The following is a 25063-nucleotide window of genomic DNA, read 5'->3' as shown; positions in this document are numbered from 1 at the left end:
TTTCCCAACATGAGAAGTATGCTGTTGCTAATGATAGAAATCAAAACAATGCCAGAAAACAGTACTCTCAGTTTTCTGAGACGTCTTTAAAACATTCAAGTAAATCACATTAAGGATTGTCACCCCATGAAATATAGGAAAGTAGATTCTCGGGGAAGCACTTCCTTAAAAGATGGGAAAAGATGACTAATAGGAGGAGGCACTTCTTAGGGGGTTGGGGTACACGACTTATGAGGAGAGTCTGAGGGAACTGGTCTTATTTAGTCTGCAGAAGTGAAGGGTGAGGGGAGATTTGACAGTTGCTTTCAACTACCTGAAGGTGGGTTCCAAAGAAGATGGAGCTAGACTGTTCTCAGTGGTGGCAGATGACAGAACAAGAAGCAATGGTCTCAAGTTGCAGTGGGGGATGTCTAGGTTGGATATTAGGAAACACTATTTCACGAGGAGGGTGGTGAAGCTCTGGAATGGGTTACCTAGAGAGGTCGTGGAATCTCCATCCTTAGAGGTTTTTAAGGCCTGGCTTCACAAAGCCTTGGCTGGGATGACTTAGTTGGTATTGGTCCTGCTTTGAGCAGGAGGTTGGACTAGATGACCTCCTGAGGTCTCTTCTAACTCTAATATTCTATGATTCTAGAAGGCCTGAAGAATAGGTTAAATCAGTCACTCTCCAAAGAGATGGAGCAGTGGGTTAAGGGCTACAGCCTTTTGCCTCCAGGTTAAAGGTCGTCATTCCTTTCAATGATGGAAAACTAGTTTAAAGGCTGCCGGCCTCAGGAGACAGAGAACTAGGTTAGGGTCTGTCACCTCTTTGGAGGAAGCAAAGCTAAGTTAATACTGTCATTTCTTTGGGTGATAGGAAAGTAGGTTATAAATGTCATCCACTGGGTTGCTGTCTTTGTAGAACTGATGGAGAGGTTAAGTGGTATGACAGGAGATCCTGTAAACATTTGCTTTTAAGCTAGGAAATGGAAAACTAGTTGAGAGGGCTTTTATACTGAGAGCTGGAATACAAAGGCAAGAGCCACTTTTCCTTTAGAAAACATACCACCAGTTCCACATCAACTGTCTCCGGTGAGACTCTTTTCAGAAAGACAAAAACTTTGGGCCTCATTGCAGTATGTCTGCAAGATATTAACTTGAGAACAGTCCTTAATTTAGAGAAGCTCTTTTTTCCCCCTCACCCAAGATCAGACCCATGAGAGAGACTGCAAAGGAAGAATTATAAACTTGGAGAAATCGTTTTTTTTTAGCATTTCCTTTCTGTGCACGTCAAAACTCTTCTCTGAGCCCTGGTCATCTTGTGTTTTGAGTACTTCAGCCTCCTCCTGTGAGCATCAGCTACTCCCAAGTACCCACCCCCCACCTCTTAAGTTCATTAAAACTGTGGCTGCCAAGATCCTCTTTCCAGCTCATTGCTGACAAAGTCATTTCCTTTTCAAGTTCCTTCATTGGCTTTCCTTCTCCACCACCAGAAACTTCTTATCTTCGTCTTGAAGGCCCTTCCCTAACCATCCATATGATAATCTAATAGTGACACTGATCCCTAGTTTTGTCCTACTAACGATGCCAGTTTCAGTCACCTATTCCTCCAATTTCCCCCCAGGCATTTTCAGACTTCAATACATTCTGCCCTAATGAGTGAGAATAACTCCCTATCCAATCTGCAAAGCTACCACATTATCCGCTTGAGGTCCCTCCTTGTCATTCATCTCTGTCACAAGACTACAGAAATCTGATAACAGGCAAGCAGCCAACTGCTATTACTCTTATTGCTGCTACCTCTACAATCTGCGCATCCTATTATTGTTGTTACCCTGTTCTCCTTCCCCCTCTCACCCCTCACTCAACTGTCTTGTCTTTAAGACTGTAAGCTCTTCAGAGCAGGGACTGTCAACCCCTCTATGTTTCTACAGCACATAGCACAATGGGACTGAGGCTTCCACAATAAATATTATTAATATTATTAATAAATAATAATATTTTATACTATAAATGTAATTTTATACACTTGAGAAATAAGGTGAATGGAAATGTGGAGACAAATACAAACCAGTTACAATATACAGTATGCTCAGTTCACTGCTTCCTGCAAAGGAGAGGCAATCTGCAGCCTTCTACACCATTTGAAAATGTAGGAAACATCCAAAAATATTTAAATAAATGGTATTCTATTATTGTTTAACTGTGCGATTAAAACTGTGATTAATCACAATTAATTTTTTTAATCAAGTTGATTTGTTTTGAGTTAATTGCGTGAGTTAGCTGTGGTTAATTGACAGCCCTTGTAGTAATGGTCCCAAACAGACACTGTGATTTGAATGCATGCGTTGCATTTCTGTAAAATGGATGAGAGTGAGAATACTTTAAGTCATTTCACTATGTATAAACCATACTAGACCACTCCACCTGGCCCCATTTAGCTCAACCTTCTTCAGTGCAAAGGAACTCTGGGTTTTCATGTAATTTATACACCAGTGTAGTGTGCCTTTAAATATAGGCCCTGCACTAGCTCTCCAGCCTCCTTTGAGCAACTCTCATGGGCAGGAAATAAGGGAAAAGGTTGCTTGTGATCTCTCAGATTAACAAGTGTGTAGCAGTCTATCGTGGAAATTGTGAGGAAACCCCTTAGCGCATTTACAGTTTTAAAAGATGAGGTAACCACAGCCTAGTGGAGGGGTTGTTGAGTCCTGTTGTATAAAAGGAGGAGGAGAGAGCAGCTGGGCTGGAGGAATCCCTCAAACCTCACTGCTGGTGGGAAGTCAGACACAGCGAGGTTTTCCTCCTAGCCCTGCACTTTACAGGGGATAAAAAGGCTGTCAATTCTACCCCAAGGCTCTAATATCCAGGGCACCAACAAATCCTTCTACTGAGGACCTCACAAAAAGATAGGATGATCTGGGACCTAGGGGTATATTTTGAAGGACACCGGAGGGAGGTAGAATATGGAAGCCTCCCTAGATTCTGGTCAGTTTCTATACCCTTGAGTGATTATTCAAACTGCCTAGCTACAAACTGACTCAAGTTACCCACCACTAGTTACAACCATTTGTAATGTCAGAAAAATTAGTTTCCCCCTCCCCCAGATTCTTTCATCTGAGTGTTTGGAGAGCAGCAATTTTAATACAAGCTAATGATGTGCTGTAATCTAGGACTGCAAGCATTACAATTATAAAATAAATCAAGGTTCATTGACCCCTGTATATATGATGCTTTAGAAGATGAAGTGTAGTTTTCACTATAAAGTTTAGAAAGAAAATATAAACACTACAATAAAGCAAAACAGAAATGACTATTTGTATCTCAACTCCTCTTTGTGATCTGAGAAAAGCCTAAGAAACTACTTCAATTTTCATTCTGCTAATGGCACTTGTGACAAAATGATTAATTGAAACAGCAATGGCCAAGAGCAGGGTAATTTAAAGAATAGGTGGATAAAGAATGAGCCGAGAGAAAAATATCAGTTTCTATTTTGTTTTATACTTAAAAAAGCCCCAACAAACCTAACATTACAATGGAAACTACATTTATTCCATTGAAGCATCAGGTATTAGGCTATTTCTGGAAGTCAGTGGGACTACTCACATATTTAAAGTTAAGCATGTGCTTAAGTACCTTTCTGTATCACGATCTTTATGAGGTGAAATGATTTTCTGGGGTGTGACCTATTATACGTAGTTATGACTTGGCTGCTCTCTACGCTTACAATCAGGGTTATCATACTCTGTTAACACTGGCAGCTTAATGTTACCTGTTTCTTGCTAGTGGTTCTCTGTAACCCATGGAAATCAAGTAAGGGAATCTCTTCCAGTATCATAAATTTGTCCAATAATCTTATGCTATTGTTGCCTCTCCTATTCTGATTCCAGACTCGGAAATGCTTTGGGCCTATTCATCATTACAGACCAGCATTCCATATGCAGACTGCACTGACAGTATCAGTCTAATGATGCTCTCTCTTTTACCTATATAACACGTAGAATATCCCCATTCAGAATGGAGAATCACCAAATATTTAGGCTGCTTCTTCTTGTAATGCTTAAACGTCATACTCCCGTGTCTGAGGCACACAAGTTATTTGCAATCATTAGATAATAAATCTGCTGGTAAAATCAAAGTATATACTACAAACAATGTCTGAGATAATACACATTATCTCAGTGGAGGGAACTAAAAGTACAGGTGAGAAAGATGGTAGAACTGTATTAACCTGTCCTCCACCCATAATCAAGTTCTATGATATTAAAAATCTAAGAGCACCATCATGCTTCCAAAAGCATAGGGTCAAATTCAGAGGGGCTATCAATGCTGATGTTAGTTACACATCAATAAATTGGTGTGGATGTAAAATGTTGTGATGAACACACTGAGGAAACGAGAGAGTGGGTTTGTAGCAGAAGACGCAATCAGCAAGAGATTGTAAGATGTTCTCTGGGCTTTATTTTACACCACCGTTTCTATCACTTAATTTGTCTAATAAGGCAGGAGAGGTGAATGTCACGTTCTGATGACAACAGTATGCACTTCACAAAGAGTAAAAGTGCATCCTGAAAACAGAAGTTTGGTGTTTTAAACAAAACCTCACAATTTAGGTCCCTAGTCCAAATTATGTTTTCATTCCTGTTCCACAGATTCATTGTAGGCAGAATCTTTGTTTACCACTTCTATCTTTGACAATGGATGGGAGTAATGGGATGAAATGTAAAAAAGAAGGAAATGAAATCTGAATACCTGGAAAAGTAACTTCAAGAGTGAACTTTAGACATTACTGATCATTCTTCACCAGACCACTTATCTCCATGCAGATGCAGGAAGTTGGTGAATCCTTCACTGAACTTTTAACAAAGGAAATTCAGTAATTTTATTTCTGGGGCCAATATTTTAGATTCTGGGTCTTTTAGGAGGCCTTTTAAAAAATATGTTGATTAGGTAATCCTGTATGATTTTTTAAAGCATGCCAGTCAGGTAAATTACTCTCCCAAATAATCTCCATAGGCAATCACTGGAGCCATTTAAAAACAGGATTGAACAAAACACTTAAGAATACAGCGTGCAGAGAACATTCCTAAACTGGCAGAGGAGTGTCCTATATTAGTGGCTCTCAACCTTTCTAGACTACTGCACCCCTTTCAGGAGTCTGATTTGTCTTGCATACCCTCAAGTTTCATCTCACTTAAAAACTACTTGCTTACAAAATCAGACATAAAAATACAAAAGTGTCACAGCACATTATTACTGAAAAATTGCTTATTTTCTCATTTTTTACCATCTAATTATAAAATAAATCAACTGTAATATAAATATTGTGCTTACATTTCAGTGTATAGAATATAGAGCAGTCATTGTTTGTATGAAATTTTAGTTTGTACTGACTTTGCTAGTGCTTTTTATGTAGCCTGTTGTAAAACTAAGCAAATATCTAGATGAGTTGATGTACCCCTTGGAAGACCTCTGCATACCCCTGGTTGGGAACCACTGGCTTACATGACCCAATAGGCTTACATGACCAGAGTAGATGATTGACATTTCCATCTCTAATTTATTTTATTCTATGATAAATCCAGCTCAGAACAATAAATCCTCATTAATTTCTGCAATATCAGAAATGGCAAGAGACAGCAGAAACTGTCAGTTAACTGGAAGAGTTCATTATTTGTTGTGCCTAATAACATTTAAACATAAAAAACTCTCTTAACACTTCATCTTTATGATAACTGTTCAAGGTAGGCCACTGTAAAGGATCAGTTTACAGGAGAGATTATATAAGGAGAATGCCCATGACTTGGGTCTTTCTTAAATATATCAATAAAAACGTTAGAAAAGCTTAAGACCCCATAGGGAAGGCAAGTTAGACTGAATGAAAACAAAGTTTCCATAGATCTAAGAATTATCAGAAGGCCACATAGACTTATATTCTCTTGTCAGAGGATCTTCCAGGAAACATGTTAATGTCTATATAACACAGGTTAACTATAGGATATTCATGAGACGTGTTTAGTATACAGAATTGTGTAATGTATCTATAATAAATGTTGGAGGCCAACATACAGGGTTGCATTCTGTTCATACACAAAAGAGTAAACTAAAGTTTCAATTTTTCTATAGATTTAATTTACCAAACACCGGCCACTATATTGTTCAAAAAGAAGTATTTTTAATCAAAAAAAGCAGCACTCTTATTCCTCAGATACCATCATTGTAATGAGCATCTTAGGATTTTAGCTACACTCTTTCCAGTTACCCCTTGGGCTCTCCTCTTTCACAGAATTTACAACCCATTCTGCTAAATGCCTACAGAGAATTGGTCAAGTTCAAGATTTCTCTTTTAAAGCAATTGAAATTCTTCAATTGTGATAATAACCTAATGAAATGGCGATCGTTTTTCCTCTCTAACACTCTCAGTGTGTTACGTTATGCAGATTTTTACACAGGCAGGCACATCCACAATGTATTTGGGAGCTATTTGGATGGAAATAGAAAAGCTATGGAGCAAGACAGAGCCAGTCTAGATGTAAACAAGATGGAATTGCTGGCAGCTGTGCTGTTACAAATAAAATTGCATTCCCCACTGTCTTCTCACTTATCAATTTTGACAGAAGACTGTCATGACTTCTCATAAAAAGCATTGAAAAGGACAAATCACATTGGATATCAGATTTGCCAGGATGGATTTGGTTGGTAGCTTACCACAAAGAAACTGAGGTTTATCTCCATTTCACTTGGTGGGGAAAGACAATACTCTATCCAAGGGGTGGGGATCCTATAGGATAAACTGTCTTTTAATCCCTATTTTTTTTAGTCTGTTTTAGTTTTGAGGTTATCTGACACAAGATTTGTTTACATTACAGCACAAGCAGAAGATTCCAGCAAGCATTTCTCAAATACCAGATCCCAAAGCAAAAATAATAGCATGAAAAGGGAATTTAAAAATATGATCACTTTTCTCTCATCCCCATCTCTATAGTTACAGTTAGGATCATATGCTGCTCTGCGTGCATGTGCAGGACTCTGTCAGAAGTCAGCGCATGTTAGAAAAGTAGTACCCACTGTTAGAAAAGTGGTACCAGGATATACACAGTACATGTGATTCCAGCACTTGAGCACCACTATTTTGGGCGAAGAATTTTTTAATAACTACTGACCTAGACAAATAGGCGACAAATCTTTTAGTAACAAGCAAGCCTGACCTCAGATCTCATACTAATAAACCATTATCTTCCTTAGGCTATTACAGAATAAACAGCTGGCATACGGTGCTATATTGCATTGGAAAGCAGCAGCGGTGCACCAACTGCAGCTGCTGAACATGAAGTAACACTCCTCAGCAGCTGCACTGGTAATCTGCTGACCACTAACCTGTGCACCTGTTTTGTGGCACGTGCTATACAGAAGGTCTGACTGATCACAGTGGTCCCTTCTGGCCTTGGAATCTATGAATCTGTAGGTCAGCTACATAGACTGGAGGAGCAGCATGTTGGCTAGCTAGGGCAGTGGGTGAGAGGTGACTAAGAGTTGATGGGCAAGTGGTTTGGGGTGGGAGAGTGAGTAGGTCTGGAGTAGAGAAGCCGCAGAGCTGGACTAGGAGAGCTGGTTTTGTGAAGAGAAAAATTTTCTGCTTGGTTAGAGCACTGCAACCCTTTGATCACTGAGTCGTTTGCAATGTGAAAATTTAAATGTGCCAGAGTGGGATGAAAGGGGTAAAAGTATGGGACTTGGGTGCACAACATTTTAAAGCCAGTGGCACTCACATGGTGGATCTGGCCTAACCTACTTGCTTTTAAAGCATGTTTAAACCTTGAGCTTAAAAGACTCATGGCAGACTTTAAAGGGAGCGTGTCTCATATGCAAGTCAAAGAGAAGAAAAATTCTTTAAGGATTATAAACTTCCTGGCTGCAAAAGGCTCCACAGCTGTCAGCACATCCTCCAGATAGTTACAAACATCCACTTGAACTCGTTTCCCCTCTTCTAGCCATTACAAGGAACAGTGAATTTCCAGATGCCTGTCAGAAGACAACCTCAATAATCCCACCATGGGATGTAGTAAACGTACAACACCTTAGATGCTAACAAAAAGCAAATACATTGCACGGATTTTTCTGGACAATTATACAAACTGGAAAACAACATGCCCTCAACTTAAATTTGTTATTTTAAATAAATCTACTTTACTTGTATTCTCTGCCTCAATTTATCTCATTTTATCCTCGTGACTAAATCTCTATCTCTGTATCTGTTTCAGTCTATTTTCCCTCAGTCTCATTTATCTCTCTAATTAATATATGATATGATATATGATATGATATATCTTCTTTTTCCTCAGTGATTTTCCTTGTTTCTGACCTTCACCATGGAAAACTGTCCATGCTGATCTGATTAGAACTTTTTGATCTACTTATGGATGGTCTGAGATTGACAAAGGTTTCCCTTAGTGGGTTTGTGCCTTCTTCTCAGAGAGATCCACAGGGTAGGGCTGAACAATTGTGCCTATTCAGCATCCTTCCTGGGTCCAGCCTTAGTCATCGCTCCTGTTCCGTGCCTATGTGAGACTGTGAGGGAGAGATAGGGAGAGGAGTTTTGGACTGATGTGTCATCAGTATGCTGAGGATACTCAGCTGTAGGTCTCCTTTTCAGTCAGTCCAGATTCTACAGTTTCCCTTCTTTGCCAGTGCCTTGTTCAGAATGACTTTCAACTGGCATTGATCAATCCTGACAAGATGGAAGCAATGCTACTCGGCAGGGGGAAGCATAAGATTACGGGAATGTGCTGGGGTCATGGTGGCACTTTTGTAAAATTTATATGTCCTTTAGTTAGATTGACCTAGAGCCTTTAAGGGTATGTCTTCACTACCAGATGGATCGGTGGGCAGCAATCGATCCAGTGGGGATCGATTTATCGCGTCTAGTCTAGACGCGATAAATCGACCCCTGAGTGCTCTCCTGTTGACTCCTGTACTCCAGCTCGGCGAGAGGCACAGGCAGAGTTGATGGGGAAGCGGCAGCCAGGGGCAGCTCCAGGCCCCAGCACGCCAAGCATGCGCTTGGGGCGGCAAGCTGCAGGGAGCGCTCTGCCGGTGCCACGAGGACGGCAGGCAGGCTGCCTTCGGTGGCTTGCCTGCGGAGGGTCTGCTGGTCCCACGGCTTCGGAGGACCTCCCGCAGGCACGTGGGACCAGCGGACCCTCCGCAGGCAAGCCGCCAAAGGCAGCCTGCCTGCCGTGCTTGGGGCGGCAAAATGCCTAGAGCCGCCCCTGGTGGCCGCAGTCGACTCACTGCGATGAAGACACCACAGTAAGTCAATCTAAGTACGTTAACTTCAGCTATGTTATTCACGTAGCTGAAGCTGTGTAACTTAGATCGATTCCCCTTCCCCCGTCCAGTGTACACCAGGGCTTAGTTCTGCTGGAGTTATCACTGTTCTTGGACTGACCTTGTCAGAAATTTGACAAATTTTGACAAAAAATAAAAACAAAATTCATTTTCAGATGAATTTTCAGTGAAAATTTTTGATTTGGCATCAAAAAATGAAAACACAAAAACTAAAATTGCTTTAGTTTTGAGCAACTGAAAATCAAAACATTTTGGCCTAAAACTGAAAATGTTCAGCTGAAAGCTACAAAACCCCTACAAATTTATGGCAAAAGCTGAACCATTTTTGGCTATAGGCCAAAACTTTTTGGATTTGGGGTTTTCTGACAAAATAATTTTTATTTTTCTTTATTTTTTAAGGAAAGCAGACACTTTCAGCACACAATTCCAGTTAGTCAAAAACCCAATTTGCCACTGAAAACAGGTTTCAACACCAAATTTTCAACCAGCCCTACTCCTGGATTCTCCTTGACCTGTAGCTCTCATGGCAATTGCAGCTGGCACAGAGGCTGCAATTTTTTCTCTCTGATACAGTCTTTATATGGCCTATTTACTGTCTGAGTTACCGCCAGACTAAGTGACTGTAATTCACTCTTTGGTTCACGCATGGTTATTTCAAGGTAACATGGAATCTTTAGTTGGTGCAGGTTAGAATACAGCTGCTCTTACTGAATGGGGTGAGACACTATGAGCATATGACTGCTCAAATCTTTGCACTGATTTCTTCTTCATTTCTGTCTGCCGTCCAGTGTGTTGCATATTAAAGCCTTGAATGATCTGGGACCTGTGAGAGCCCCCATCTTGCACTTTATACCCTGGTACAGCTGAGATTGGCTGACATGTTTTTTGCTGTCCTTTCCCACAGTCATGGGCTCTAAACTAATGGCAAGGCCTTCTCAGGTGAGGACCCCAACTTTTGGAATTCACCCCATACTTTGGTGGTGTGACAGCACTCAAGTCTGACAAACTTTAGGGCACAGAGCCAGGCCTATTAAAACAACACAAAGGAGAACTGTGTGAAGGGGAGTAACCAAAGAAGGGAGGGTAAGAGAATTAAAAAAGGAAGGATTTTCTCAATGCCAAAGATCTTAGGTCACTCTTGTGGGTAACTTCTTTTCCTTCCAAGGCACAACCTTGTAGGTGTCAGCTGCTCTCAAACCTGGATTCCCAACTCTCCTTATGTCTAATAAAAAGCCCTTTGTTATAACTTACAGCTCACTCTAAACGGCAGCATATGTCCGTTTCTAGCTGATGAGTTTAGTTACATAAAATCCTAAGGTTTATATGATTGTCACATCTCAAATTCAAATTAACTGAGGATCAGCTTGGCATAATTAGCCTTCACTTTTTACAACCTATTCACTTATCCTGAGTAAATTCATACTTTATTTTTGCTTGTATTTCAAAATTACTGCCCAGCACTTGGCTGTATATACATCATTATTAATGCTGACTGCTTGCTTTAGGATTGAAATGAGTGAGAAGATTTATTTGCCTCATCATCACATTCTAAACATCTATTCAGCCAATCACAATACAGGAGATACAACAGATGTGCTAACATCTGCTGTGAAGAACATTTATCTGGCCAACAGAACAGAGAGCTACCATTTCAAACTCTTAAAACAGATACAATTCCACATATTTGGACATTCTTGACCTAAAACTGTGCGAAAGCTATTTTGGATTAATTAAAATGAAGTTGCCGAAGATAATGTTTCAGTTCTAGAACAGCTGTGAGAAATTAATACAGTGCCTGCACTGCAATCTGTCTGTTAAAAGGAAAATACTGTGAAAAGACAATGTTAAGTTTGCACATTTAAATCAGAAAAAGTCAGAAAGTGCATAGGTTAAGGGTCCAGCAGCAATACCAGCTCACCTATATGCCTGTCTGCTTTATGATATATACATAGTACAATATATAAGCGTAAATTAAGCCAAACATTTGATCATAAAAACAAGCATACAAAATGATCCAAAGTCATTTTTATATCACATTTTTTTGTCGTCCCCATTCTGCTCCCCCAGCACCAATGTGACATTTAAGAAGACAACAGCCATGCTGAGTTTCAGCTGTCATACTCCAGTGTACACATGACCCACCCTATACTTTCAAGCATATACACATTGATAGCAACAGTCTGAGATGAATTTCAAAGCAGTGTGATAAACTGCATTTGTCCCACACCGTGGACGGTCTCACCTGCACTCTGCCCACTAATCCATGCCCTCCAGGACTGACTGCAATATTGGAAACCTCTAAGAAGCTTTGATGAGATACCTTGTTAAATAAATAAATAAAAAGTTTCCGCAGAGACATGTTCTCTGTTTCCTTTCAGATTTCTCTCCTATTTGTTGTCCCTCAAGGCTCAGTGTGTAAAATATTCAGTCCTGATTTAAGGGCCAACATTTTGTGACCTTTCAAAAGGCGAGATTCCCAACTTCCAAGCAGGATGCAGGAATTCTCAAGATATTAGACCTTAGAACTGTGACATTACTACTAAGGCTATGAGTCAGTCGTGGGTATTTTTAGTAAAAGTCCTGGACAGGTCACCGGCAATAAACAAAAATTCACGGCCCATGACCTGTTGATGACCTTCACTATACATACCTGACTAAATCTTAGCTGGGGGACCCTGGGGTACCACTGCTCTGGGGAGGCCCCAAGGCCAGACTTGAGTACTGCTTGGGCGGTTCCCAGGACCAGCGGCTGGGGGCTGCCAAGCAGCGGTTGGTGCGGCTGTCCCCATGGCCGCTGCTCTGGCTGCCCCCGGGGCCAGCTGCACTGGCTGCTACTTGGGCAGTGCCCGGGGCCAGCTGCCGGCGGCTGCCAAGGAGTAGCTACTCCAGCCACCCCCGGGACTGCTGCTCAGGTGGCCCCTAGGGCCAGCCACTGCTCAGGCAGTCCCTGGGAGCGACTGCTTGGGCCTGCTCAAGCAGCAGCCAATATGGCTGGTCCTGGAGCATATCCAGCATATCGGATGGTGTGCCTGGCTATGGGGCCGCTCCGGTGGTTTGCTGTGGGGCTGCCTCAACAGCGATCAGTCTGGGTGGCCCCCGGGTCAGCCACACTTGCTGCTGCAGAACTCATGGAGGTTGCAGAAAGTAACGGAATCCATGACTTCCATGACCTCTGTGACAGACACACAGCCCTAATCATTATTACTACATTACTATTACATATTACGACTACATTACTACCACTACTGTTATACTAACACTATTTTAAGACATTTTAAAAGAAAAAGAAGTAGTTATAATTTTCTTCCTGCTCAGGTCTGTATAGTTGCATCCATGATGTTAAGACAGCCTGGCTTTTAAGGTGGAAGTGTATGAACAATAGTACCAATGAAACATTTAAAAACGCTTAAATGTTTCTATAATAGTTTTACTGTAAAATACGGGGCATATAAAGAATACATGAGAGTGTAGCATAATAGTATAAAAATTGCCTAAAGATACATCTTCATCAAAATAGATGATTTACAATCCACAGAATTCTACAAATAGGAAAACACTGCAAGCACCTTGCTCTTCATTCTTAGAATGAAAAATAGACACTATGTAGTGTAATGTTGCCCAGGAGCAGTGCCAGGGTTTTTGGCGCCCTAGGCAGGGGTCCTTCCGTGCTCCCGGTCGGCGGCAATTCCGCAGCAGGTGGGGGCCTTCCGCGCTCCCGGTCTTTGGGGCACTTCAGCGGCGGGCCCCGGAGTGAGTGAAGGACCCGCTGCAGAATTGTCGCCAAAGACCCGGAGCGCAGCAGGACCCCCCGCCGCCGAAGACATGCAGCGCAGAAGGACCCCCCGCCACCGAATTGTCGCCGAGGGCCGCAAAATGCCGCCCTCCCAAATCCTGGCGGCCTAGCAGTCGCCTAAATGGAAGCGCTGGCCCTGATGTTGCCCAAACAATAAATTGCTGAAAAACTAAGCTCACTTTTCTTCATTTTCTTTGGAAAACCTAAGCCCTGACAATGAGGAAAATTTTTTATTATCTTTCAGGTGAAATGAGGAGTAACCTTGTGTTTGTTTTATGAAATCATGAAACAAAATGAATATCTCTGACTTCATATATTTTCCTCTTGTTCTAAAACACAATGAATGGTAATAACTTTGATAAATATGCCAATGTCAGTTTGTGTCCTCTTCTTCAGTGATGTTTGCTAGTTAGAGGCAAAATTCAAATCTGTAAATTGGGATATTCATTATCTGTGACAGCTACAGATGACAGCAATTTCATCTGCTTTGAATGTCAGCATTTTTTAGAGAATGATTCTAAATACATATAAAAATTAAGAACAAACAAGCACAACAGCAACTGACCTGACATCTTACTTCATCTAAATGATCCAGTGACCTTCATATCAAATGAAAAGAGGGAAGTGTGATTTAGTGGCTAAAATAGGAGTGTTATTAGTCAGCACTCCTGGGTTCTATTTTCACCTTTCTTACTGACTGGCTGGCTGTACTACCTTGGGCGAGTCACTTAATGTGTCTACACTTAGTTCCCCCACTTGTAAAACGATTATAATACTATTTATGCATCTCAGTAGAGAGGTGTTGGATTAGTTAATTAATATTTGAAAAGCAAGTCTGCAATTCTGAAATGAAAGGTGGTATATTAAAAGTAAAGCAATATTCTGTTATTACCACTATGCTGCTTATTTGCATGTAGTGCTAACTATATTTAGACAAAAACAAGGAGGAGTCCTTGTGGCACCTTAGAGACTAACAAATTTATTTGGGCATAAGCTTTCATGGGCTAAAACCCATGTGTCTTTGTGTAAATCATGACTGTTTAAACCTCAGGTATTTTATATAAAAATTCCTATAAAATGCATTTCCTTGTGCTCTAGTAGGCCAAATGTGTGCTAAAATTGGCTCACTTTAATTATTATAGTGCATTATTCAAATAATTACAATAAAACCTAGGGCTATACCACTGTTTCATTTTTAACTGTCTTTCTTTTTTATAGTCTGCACTGACTATCAGAAGGATCACAGGATAGGTATTACAGTTATAGCAGCTCAAGACTTCTTTTGAATTAAAGGGAAGAAATCTTGAACACATCTTTATAAAAACTCTGAGCAGTGCAATATTTTTAGATACACAACTAAACCAATCTAAAGTGTGTCAATTATCAGGTAAGAAGGTTTCCATAAATAACTTTAAAGTGCAATTCACCTTTTTCTATATATTTGCATGAAAAGAGTGTGCTGGCAGCTAGAAAAAGATGTTGATAAAACTAGAAGGACTCTAGTGGAATTGAGATCTCTCACTCACACACACAGACACACACACTTAATATCCTAACTAATATTGTAGGTAGGTTATTTAAAATGCAAAATTATACTTTATAGTTGAAAAAGTATCTCACTAAAATATCTGAATATAGTAAGTAGCGCTTCCAGTTTTTAGCATTAATTTCTAGGGTATTATGAAGATGTAGCTCAGAAAATGCATATAATGCTGTAAAGCCCAGCTTTTCCAAGCTCCTTCTGACCTGCCTATCAATTAGTACTACCCCCTTTCATAAAACTGACTAGCAGCTGCATAAAGCTGACAACTATAAGCCACATGGTGAGAAATATTCTCTTCTCCATTAAAAGCCTACAGTATTTTTACCTCAATCCACCACCAATCAGATATAATTAAAATGGAAAACTACAGCCTTGCTCATAACTTTAGCTGTTCTAGTTTATAACAAATATGTCTTTATTAGGACTCCAGTTAAGGAGCAATGTATTTCTTGAAACTTTTTCTTATACATTACTTCTGGTGGCTGCTGAATTTGATATCTGCCTTTTAATTGCTAAGGGCTCTTTTTGATTTATTCCAACTTTTAGAAAATCTGAATCCAGTAGGAAAATAAAAAAAAAAACAGCACAATCTTATGATATGTAACTAAGATATTACAGTGCTTCTGTTCATTCAGACCACTATCGTTATAGTTGCATGAAGCTGAAACTTGGCTTATGAGGTCTCAGCCAAGGGCTGACTTCCCCCTTTCTCTCTCTTTCTGTCTTCAAGAAAATTAAATCTAAAATTTGATTTAATAGTTGTAATTAGAAGCTCCATGCTAAATTGATGGGGTTATGTTACAAACCTCTAACTCAGAAACAGCATCAATTTTGTAGGCCACGGGTCCATAACATGGGTTAGTTTCTTTGTATAGATACAGAAGATGGGGGATCAAATTAAGTTATTTTATTTATAAAATACAGTCACTGTGCATGCATAGTGACTATTTGCATGAAAACTGCATTAGGGTTTTTAGCATGCAGGGGCCATGATCACATTGACATGACTGACTATAATGTTAACAAGGGGTATTTGCAGGCTATCACAGCTCTGAAGGGAGCTGTTACAGGCTATCAGCTCAGTAATCCTCATGTTAAAAAGCCCCTAAATATGTATTTACAAGATAGACAGATTTTTAGGTCTATTGATTAAATAATCCATGTGTTGAGAAGTATCTAAATATGCATTCACAAGACAGATCTGTTTTGGTCTGTTGGGCCAATACCATGGCTTTCAGAAAGTTCCTAAATCGTTATGGAGCCAACATTTCTGCAAATCCATAAATATACATTTAGGGCTGAAACCTGCAAATACTTAAGTATATGAGCAACTCCACTAACATCAGTAGTCTCATTGACTACAATGAGAATGCTCCCATGTGTAAACTTTGGAAACACAGGTCTGTGCAGTTTCAGGTCCTTACTCAGTAGCCTTTGAAAGAGAAGGGATTTATTTTATAGTGTTGGTATGAAAATGTACCAGCAAAGGAAATTAACTCAAAAATTAAAGTCATGTTAAGCTTGTGGCAATACCCAACAAATAAAAGGACTATTCAACTTTAAGGCTGATACTTATATTTTTCTGATCAATGATGGCATACTTACTGTGGGGCTACCCCTTGAATACCTGATATTAAGTAGGACTGCTGAAATGTTTAGAGACAATAAGACATATTGAGGCTACAGGGTGAAATCCTTTTGCTACTGAAGTCAATGAGAGTTTTGCCATCGATTTCAATGTGATCAGGATTTCACACGGATTGTTAATGGTCTTTAATTCTCCTACCTCTTCTCAGTTTGGACCACATGTATAGCTGTGCTTGCAAAGAGGCATTAAGGCTTGATCCAAAGCCACTGATGTCAATGGGAAGACTCCTATTGACTTCAGTGGATTTGGATTGAGCCATTAGTGCATAAAAATAAAGTCACTGAGTTTTACACCAGAAAGGACCACCAGATTATGTAGTCCAACCTGCTGTATGTCACATGCAGACAACACAACCTAACTACGGCACACTAACTCCAACAACGAAAATGAGGCCAAAGTATTATAGCCTGCAGAAGATTAGACTATTATGTGCCACAGGGAGAGAGTAGGAGAGAATGAGACGCCTCAGTGCTCAAGTTACCTACAATGGCAGGGAACTAGTTAAGTGAGATGTATCCAGATAGTCCTGGCAACTGACCTGCACCCACACACTTCACAGAAATGAAGAAAAACCCACTGTCATTGCCAGTCTGAAAGGGGGGGAAATTCCTTCCTGACCTGGTGCATGTGAGCAAGAACCAGCCAGTCAAGATGAGAGAGAGAATGGACTGTGCCACCTCAGAGCCCTGGTCAGGGGCGGCTCCAGGCCTCAGCACGCCAAGCGCGTGCTTGGGACGGCATGCCATGGGGGACGCTCTGCCGGTTGCTGGGGGGGCGGCAGGCAGGGTACCTTCGATGGCTTGCCTGCGGAGGGTCCGCTGGTCCCGCGGCTCCAGTGGAACTCCTGCAGGCGTGCCTGCGGAGGGTTCACTGGTCCCACAGCTCCGGTGGACCTTCGGTGGAGCCGCGGGACTAGTGGTCCCTCTGCAGGCACGCCTGCAGGAGGTCCACCAGAGCTGCGGGACCAGCGGACCCTCTGAAGGCATGCCTAGGGGAGGTCCACTGGAGCCGCGGGACCGGCGAGCAGCAGAGTGCCCCCCGCGGCATGATGCTGTGCTTGGGGCGGTGAAATGTCTAGAGCCGCCCCTGGCCCTGGCCTACTCTGTCCAGTGTCCCATCTTCAGCCATGACCATCCCTGATACTTAAGAGGAAGGAGACCAAAAGAATACACTGCGGGAGGGAGGAGGAGTCCCTTCCTGACTCCTGCAGATGACTGGCTGAAGCCCTAAGTGTGAGCTTTTAGGAATATAAGACATAAACCAGAAGTGAGCCCAGGGCTGCTGAGCCCTACCCTCACCAGCAACTCCATCAGACAATCATACTCATAAATTTGCCCAGCTCTCTCTTAAAACTAATTATGTGGTTGCCCCCACAACTCCTATTGTGAGACTGTTCCAGGGCCTTACCCCTCTTATGGTTAGAATCCTCCTTCTAATTTCCAGCCTGAATTTGTTCACAGCCAGTTTATGCCCATTTGTTTTTGTTTCAATATTGTTCTTTAGCTTAACTACCTCTTCACCCTTCCTGGTATTTACCCCTTAACTTGCCCCCTAGAGAGCAATCATATCCCCTCACAGCCTTCTTTGTGCTAGACTAAACAAGCCAAGTCCTTTCAGTCTTCTTTCATAAAAAAGGCCCTTTATTCTCCCGATCATCCTGGTAGCTCTTCCCTGCACCTCTTCCAGTTTGAATTCATCCTTCTTGAACATGGGTGAACAGAACTGTATGCAGTATTTCAGATGAGATCTTCCCAATGCCTCGTACAATAGCATTTATGTGTCTCTATCACTGCTGAAAATGCCTCACCTGATACATCCTTTTCCACAGCCACATCATATTGGTGACCCATAATCTTCCTTGGCTACATACCCTGGTCTCTCTTCTACTATGAGGCTTTCAACATGTGGCAGAAACTCTTATTATTAGATCTTAAGTGCATGCCTTGCACTTTTGTACTACTGAATTTCATCCCATTTGTGCCATTCCAGTCTTCAAGGTCATCCAGACCGCCTTATAAAATATTCTGACCTTCCTCAGTATTGACAATGCTTCCCAACATTGTATCCTCAGCAAATTTCATTAGCATGCTCCTATTTTTTGTGCCAAGGTCATTAATAATAATATTGAACAAGACTGGTCCCAAGACCAATCGCTAAGGAACTCCACTAGTAAACACCCACTAGTCTGATAGGCCACCCTTAAGCACAACACATCACCTTGTCCCATTTAGCTAGTTCCTTATCCACCTTACAAATCTTGTGCTAATTCCCATCTTCCCTCATTTAACTAAAAAAATCCTATGTTGCACTATCTCAAATGCTTTACTGAAGTCCAAGTACATTAGATCTACTGCATTTCCCGTATCTAAAAAAAATCAGCTATTTTCTTAAAGAAGGAAATCAGGTTATTCTGGCATGATCTACCTTTGGTATACCCATGTTGCATTATATCCCCCATTTACTTTCATGAATTCAATTATTCTTTCATTCATAGTTTGTTTTAAAGCCTTGCATACCACTGAGGTCAGATTAGTAGGTCTGTAATTGCCCAAATCACTTCCTTCCCCATTCTCAAATATAGGTATGGTATTACTTATGCGCCAGCTATATGGTATTACCCCCAAATAGAAAGACAGATTTATTAAACATCATTGCTACCAGACTAGCTATCTCATGTGCCAGTTCTTTCACTATTGTGGGATGGAAATTATTTGGTCCTCCTGATTTGAGTGCATTAAGCTCTTTAAATTTTCATTCCAGCTTAGGTGTGATAATTTTAATTTCTATACACTTATTTTCATCAGCCATTACACCTTCATAGTCATGTTCTATATTATACTTTTGCAAATGAAATCAAAGTATTCATTGAGCTTTGGGGCCATATCTAGACTATTTTTATCTTTAATCGCCTTCCCATCCACTCTGCACAGTGGTCCAACCTCATCCTTCCTTATTCTTCTTCTATTTATATAATTAAAAGAAACCTCCTTATTATTTATTTTAATTTCCATGGCAAGAGCTAATTCAGTTTGAGATTTAGCAAGTCTCACTTTATTCCTACATTTTCCAACCTCTAAAATGCAGGACTCTGTTGCACTTAAAATGAACAGATTTGCATGTGCAAATACTATTCTGCACACCTAGGTGCAAGACTGTATATCCAAAAAGGAATGCATATGTTTCTGGATATGCATGTACCTCTTATGCTCACCATTACCAATGGGTCCGTGTATGTCACATCATCAGAACTTGAATTTAACATAGAAACTTAAACATAGGGGCTGATTTTGTTCTTTCCTGAGTTATAAAAATTGCATTTGGAGCTCTTTTTGTTACAGGATGCAAGATGTAGTCATTCCCTCCTCTCTTGTTTTGTGGAACAAATTATTCTCCTCAATGGAAGCCAGACAGCCCTCTTCCTATTTAAATTTCATGTGAAACATTCTTTATTTCAGTCACTCAATGGGTTTGCCTTGGGCAATTGAATCACAGCTGACAGTAAATTAATGACTATGATGGTGTGATTAGTAGCGATTACAGGCTACTGAGAACCTGCCTGAGCATTTACCACTGTCATAATACTTATGCTGGCTATTATTAGGGATTAATAATGGTCATAAAGAGGACATGATTCCACTGCACTAGACTCTATATAAATGTAAAATCTGTCTGCATTTTTAATGTTTCACTAATATTCTGATAAAATGGGAAAAAAACTTTATTTTATTAACAAGTTAAGATTTTAAAAATTTATTCTCTTTCCGGCTGTCTATTTTGCCATTTAAAAAAAATATTATCAGACAAATAGTCTCTCTGATGGACATTAGCCAGATCTGCTGCAAACAAACACACATACTCAGTAAAGAAGTTAAAATTATATTAGCCATGTGGAATCGAAATAGAACATAAGTCCCAAAACTTTCCCGCTATTAGATATCATACCAAACTCCAATTGAGAAGAAATAATGATTTCACTAATCCCTAACAATGATTTTTTGAAGAGTTCAAATAAACGTTTGTTTGTTCTGAGTTAGCTTCACCGAGTAGACTTATTTGATTTTCCGTGTTCCTAGGGGAAGAACTTCCGTTTCCCCAGGTTGTAAGCAGAAAAGAACATAAAAAAGAAGATAAAAAGTGAACAATGTGCCTATTTACTAAAGCTTTCTCAATCCATTTTATTTCCAAATGTCAAGCAGTTCTCTGAAACCTTTAAAAGGTTTCTTTACGTACTATTAAGGTAGAGCAAATATTAGGAAGAAAGAATATTTTCCATACTTTCATGAAAGCTACTTAATAACTTCTATATGTGTTATTTAAAATACTGTACAATGTATAGCTGAGCAAAGGCTAAAGATGATTAATAATAAAAAACACCATGTGCTGTGTATACTTGCTCTCAATCCTTAAGGTGGTAGAAAAATGGACAATTATTTCTGAAAATGAGAAGAAAAAGCAATGAAGCTTCTAGTTAGATTTTTAAATTCTGAAAACTTCAAAGTTTCAAAACTGCAAAAAGCAGAGCAACTGAACTACAGTTTCCATCACACAACTATGGTATGTGTATAATAAGCCTTCTAAACCCAGACATGCGTGGCAAAATTCTCCTTCCATTTATACCCATGCAACAGTCCATGACACTGTACAGGTGTGACTGAGGGGAATTTGCTCCAGTAATTAATTTTTTTTAGAAAGAGCTTTCCTGCTATTGTTCTTCTCACAGGACTTGGATATCAGCTCCATAAATACAGTACCTGTAATTGTAAAAAGAAAAGCTACAGCATGCTAATGCTCTTACCTCATACTCAAAGTCCTCTGTTCTATCTGCATCAGCAGGCAGGCTGGAAAGATACTCGTTACCTTCATAAAATTCATGCTCCACTGGATGAAGAGAATGGCAGCTATGTGGGACAAAGCAGTACAACAGGAATAGATGAGACAAGAGTTTTTCAAATTAAAAAACAATAAAAAACCTTCTCTGTAGTTTTCTCATCTTGGAGTGCTATTCTGAGTGATCTGACAGTCTGAAAGGAATACAACCAGGCAAGAGCTGGGGCTTTTCTCTTTTCAAATGCACAGAGACCAGTTAATTTCATTTTGCCAAGTACGGCACTAAAGGCAAAATTCTATTGTCAGATCCACACATGGTTATTTTTGAAGAGTGAATGAAGCAGAGTCTGTTTTGAGCCAAACTGCTTAGCTGATAAGCTTCAGGATTTTTCCATACTCTTAAATGTACTTAACTCCAGATATGCGTGCCATCTCTACATGCATCCAAATATACACTTCAGAGAGTGGAGCAACACAAGGGGCCTTTCTTAGCACAACATTGTACTAATCACATTCCTCCCATAATAAATCCTTTAAATGAAGCCAATTTCACAATGATCACAAATTATTCCAGACTTCAAAGGAGTAACTTGCACTCTACAGCCTTCTCCAACATGGACACAACAGGCTGCCAAGGTGTGTTTGAGAAATTATACTCTTGAAAATGTCAGCACACAGGAACCTTGGATAGGTTTTGGACAAAAAGAATGAGGTCTTCCTGAAATAAAATGAACGTATGTGTAGCCTCAGATACAAAGACAGCTATTACTTGAATTCTGATCATAAATTACCCTAGTGGGATCTGCTGACAATCCACCCAACCTGCCCAGAACTTTGTGACTATTTATTTGTGACAAGGTGAAATGTGGCATCCATTTTGCAACACCACTCCTGTGCAAAGACCCATGGAACATTGGGAGTTCAGTGGGAAATCTCTAGTATGATTGTGGTTTTGCCTGTAGCTACTGGATGAAGTGGAGGGGAAACATTGACAGACAGGTGGGGTAACTCATGAGGCAAGGTCCAAAAGGATGGATCACCATTTTTGCATAAATATGCTACGCTAATATTTAAATTCTGTACAATTTCAGAGGAAATATTCATTTAATCAATCAATAACTCATTCACACTGTTTTTCATTCAAGACGTGGAATTTTACGTTTAATCTCTTTATATATTCAGTAACGTTTTGCCTTAGATAACCACCTTAATTTTATGAATTTCCTTGATTCTCCTTTTATGTAAGGGAGAAATGTACACAATGCCAACAAGCCAGCTCTCTCTGGGTCTTACTAAGCCTTTTGGCAGCTTTGGCTATAGTAGCTATCTACCTGACCAAGGCTCCCTGTTGGCATAAAGCTTTTGATGAAGAAATAGTATGAAGATGAAGTGATCAGAGCCAGGATTCCTTATTGCAGTTCTAATCCATGAATGAAGTTCAGGAGGTGATGCAGTAAAACAAGTGTGGGACTGTGGCTATCAGTGACAGCTATACAGTAATGAGATGACAGTATTCCTGAGATGTTTTCTAGACAGAGCTGTGAGGCTATCACTACACTTAGTCATTTGTTAACATTTAGTTTCCTGAAAACAAATATTTAATATTATAAGTTACCAATGAGTGCTGTCACACAGATGCAATTCCTAAAGTCATGTGTGTAAAAAGAGCTGAATATGGGTGAGAACTTAAAAATGGTATGGTGACAGACCGCAAATCCCAGTGATGATTGAACTTGGTGATATTCTAAAACAAGAGAGTTCCCAATCATGCCTGTAGCTGTTACCATTGCTTCATACTGACTGTACAGACATTCTTGTCTTCAGAGTGAGGCCTGGTCTACACTATGCGTTTATACCGATTTTAGCAGAGTTAAACTGATTTAATGCTGCACCCGTCCACACAACAAGGCCCTTTATATCAATATAAAGGGCTCTTTAAATCGGTTTCTGTATTGCTTCCCGAAAGAGAGAGTAGCGCTGAAGATCGGTATACCATATCGGTATTAGGTTAGTGTGGCCGGCATCGATGGGTATTGGCCTCGGCGGTATCCCACAGTGCACCACTGTGACTGCGTCTGGAAAGCGATCTGAACTCGATGCACTGGCCAGGTAACAGGAAAAGTCTCTGTGAACTTTTGAATTCATTCCGTTTGTCCAGCTCGAGAGCTCACCAGCACAGGTGATCACGCAGACATCACACAGTAACATATGCACTCCCTGAGAATCGAGAAGAGCTCCAGCATGGACCGCACTGAGACTGGATTGGAGCGCTATAGGTGGGAAGGATATCGGCTAAAGAACTCCCATTCCAAAGAGATGATAAAAAACATTTGAAAAAATTTGCAAGGCCATGATGGAGAAAAGCCACACCAGGACCATGCAGTTCCGTGTGAACTTACAGGACTCAGATGCGAAGGCCTACCAGAAAACCAAAGAAGCAAATGGAAGGTCCGGGAAGGGCCGGAAAATCATGGCCGCTTCTATGTTTGAGCTGTGCATCAATTCTAAGGGGGCGCCACACTAAAACCGCCACCTCGTCGTGGATCCGAGGGGTGTAATGATCAGCAACATGGCTGAATTCTGGACGGGGAAGATGAGAAGGAAAGAGAGGAACGAGCTGGCAGAAGAGCAACAACTAGCTGCCCAACTCGGCAGTCAGAGCATTCATCACCCCAACCAGAATTGAGCCGTCCCAGCCCTATCCAAGCCAGTAGGCCCATAAAATGAAGCCAATGGAAGCGACATCGGTGGTACCTTTGAATAAATAAGAAACATGAGTAAAGCAAGCGTTTTTTAATGATTGAATTGCCCTTAGGACTATGGGATGCATCGCGCGGCCAGTACAGTAAGAAAAAGTTTGTTTAACATTGTTGGGGATGGCAGTGGAAATTCTGCCATGAGACATCGCCAGAACTCTCCTGGAGTACTGGGCCAAAAGCCTTGCAGAAGTTCTGGGCAGCAGCTTTATTCACGCCCGCCATGTAGACAACTGTACCAGCCCATGCATGTCAAGTATTATCTGGTATCATTTGCATACAAAGGCCTATGCGAATAGTTCCCAGCGAATGCTGGAATTCATGCCAACATCTGTCCTTTAATCTCACTGTGTTATCCTCAGGAAGAGATATCGTTCATGGTTAACCTGCTAAATCAATTTAATTGATGGGGACAGAGAGCCATTCCTACTGGGCTGTTTGCCTGTTGCGTAAAAGAAGTTCCCTTCCATGCAGGTAGCCAAGTGGGGAGAAGGGGGATGGTGCTGGAGCTTGTTCGCGGTTGGCTAGCAGGATCTTCGCTGCTATAGCCACGTGGGGGGGGAAGGGATGATAGCCATTATCTCCCATGATAACCAGCCCAACATGGTGGGGGGAGGTGGAAAGCGATATCTCCAGAGAATCGGATGGGATGGTTTCTGCTGCTGCATTTAACTAGGAAAGAGCGACACTGACAGGATTTGCCTTGGTATTAGGAAGGAGGAGTACTGTGTAATGAAGGCTGCAGAAGTCGAAACACAATGCATTACCAGGCCGCATGCAAGTTAATTCTTGCTGCCCGGACCTGCATCTGTAGATCTGCTAAAACAGAGCTGCAGGCACTCAATATTAAGATGCCAAATGCAACCTTGTAGTTGAAATCACAATTGCTATGTAGGTGAATAGTGTTGTTCACTGTGAAAGAGTATAACAATGGTCGTAAATATATGTTTAATTATGACTTCTCTCCCTTTTAATCTCCCTCATGCAGTTGCAAATTTTCAAGCCTCCCGACTCCATCCCAAAAGGCGTATCTTCAGATAAGGCGGAGGAAAAAAAAGACGGAGACGAAATGTCTTCGAAAATGCAATGGAAGTAACCACAATGAAATGAGCTCAATCGAATGAGTTGAAAGAGCGGTATGCAATCAGGAAAGATGCCAGTGAATGTTGAGG

The 25063-nt window shown here is 40.8% G+C and overlaps 1 protein-coding gene across 3 annotated transcripts in view; it reads right to left on the bottom strand.

Moving 5' to 3' along the window:
* PDZRN4 (PDZ domain containing ring finger 4) overlaps positions 1-25063 on the bottom strand; it is a 412100-nt gene that overhangs the window by 25075 nt on the left and 361962 nt on the right. For all 3 annotated transcript variants that reach the window (XM_032773100.2, XM_032773098.2, XM_032773101.2), the window contains one exon: positions 21104-21206. In XM_032773100.2, the coding sequence (XP_032628991.1) occupies positions 21104-21206 (103 nt within the window). The remainder of the gene's footprint in view (positions 1-21103; positions 21207-25063) is intronic.

Source organism: Chelonoidis abingdonii, chromosome 1 (genome assembly GCF_003597395.2).
Source record: "Chelonoidis abingdonii isolate Lonesome George chromosome 1, CheloAbing_2.0, whole genome shotgun sequence".
NCBI classification, from domain to species: domain Eukaryota; kingdom Metazoa; phylum Chordata; order Testudines; family Testudinidae; genus Chelonoidis; species Chelonoidis abingdonii.
The sequence above is the reverse complement of the archived record's forward strand: the minus strand, read 5'-3'. Positions and strand labels throughout refer to the sequence as shown.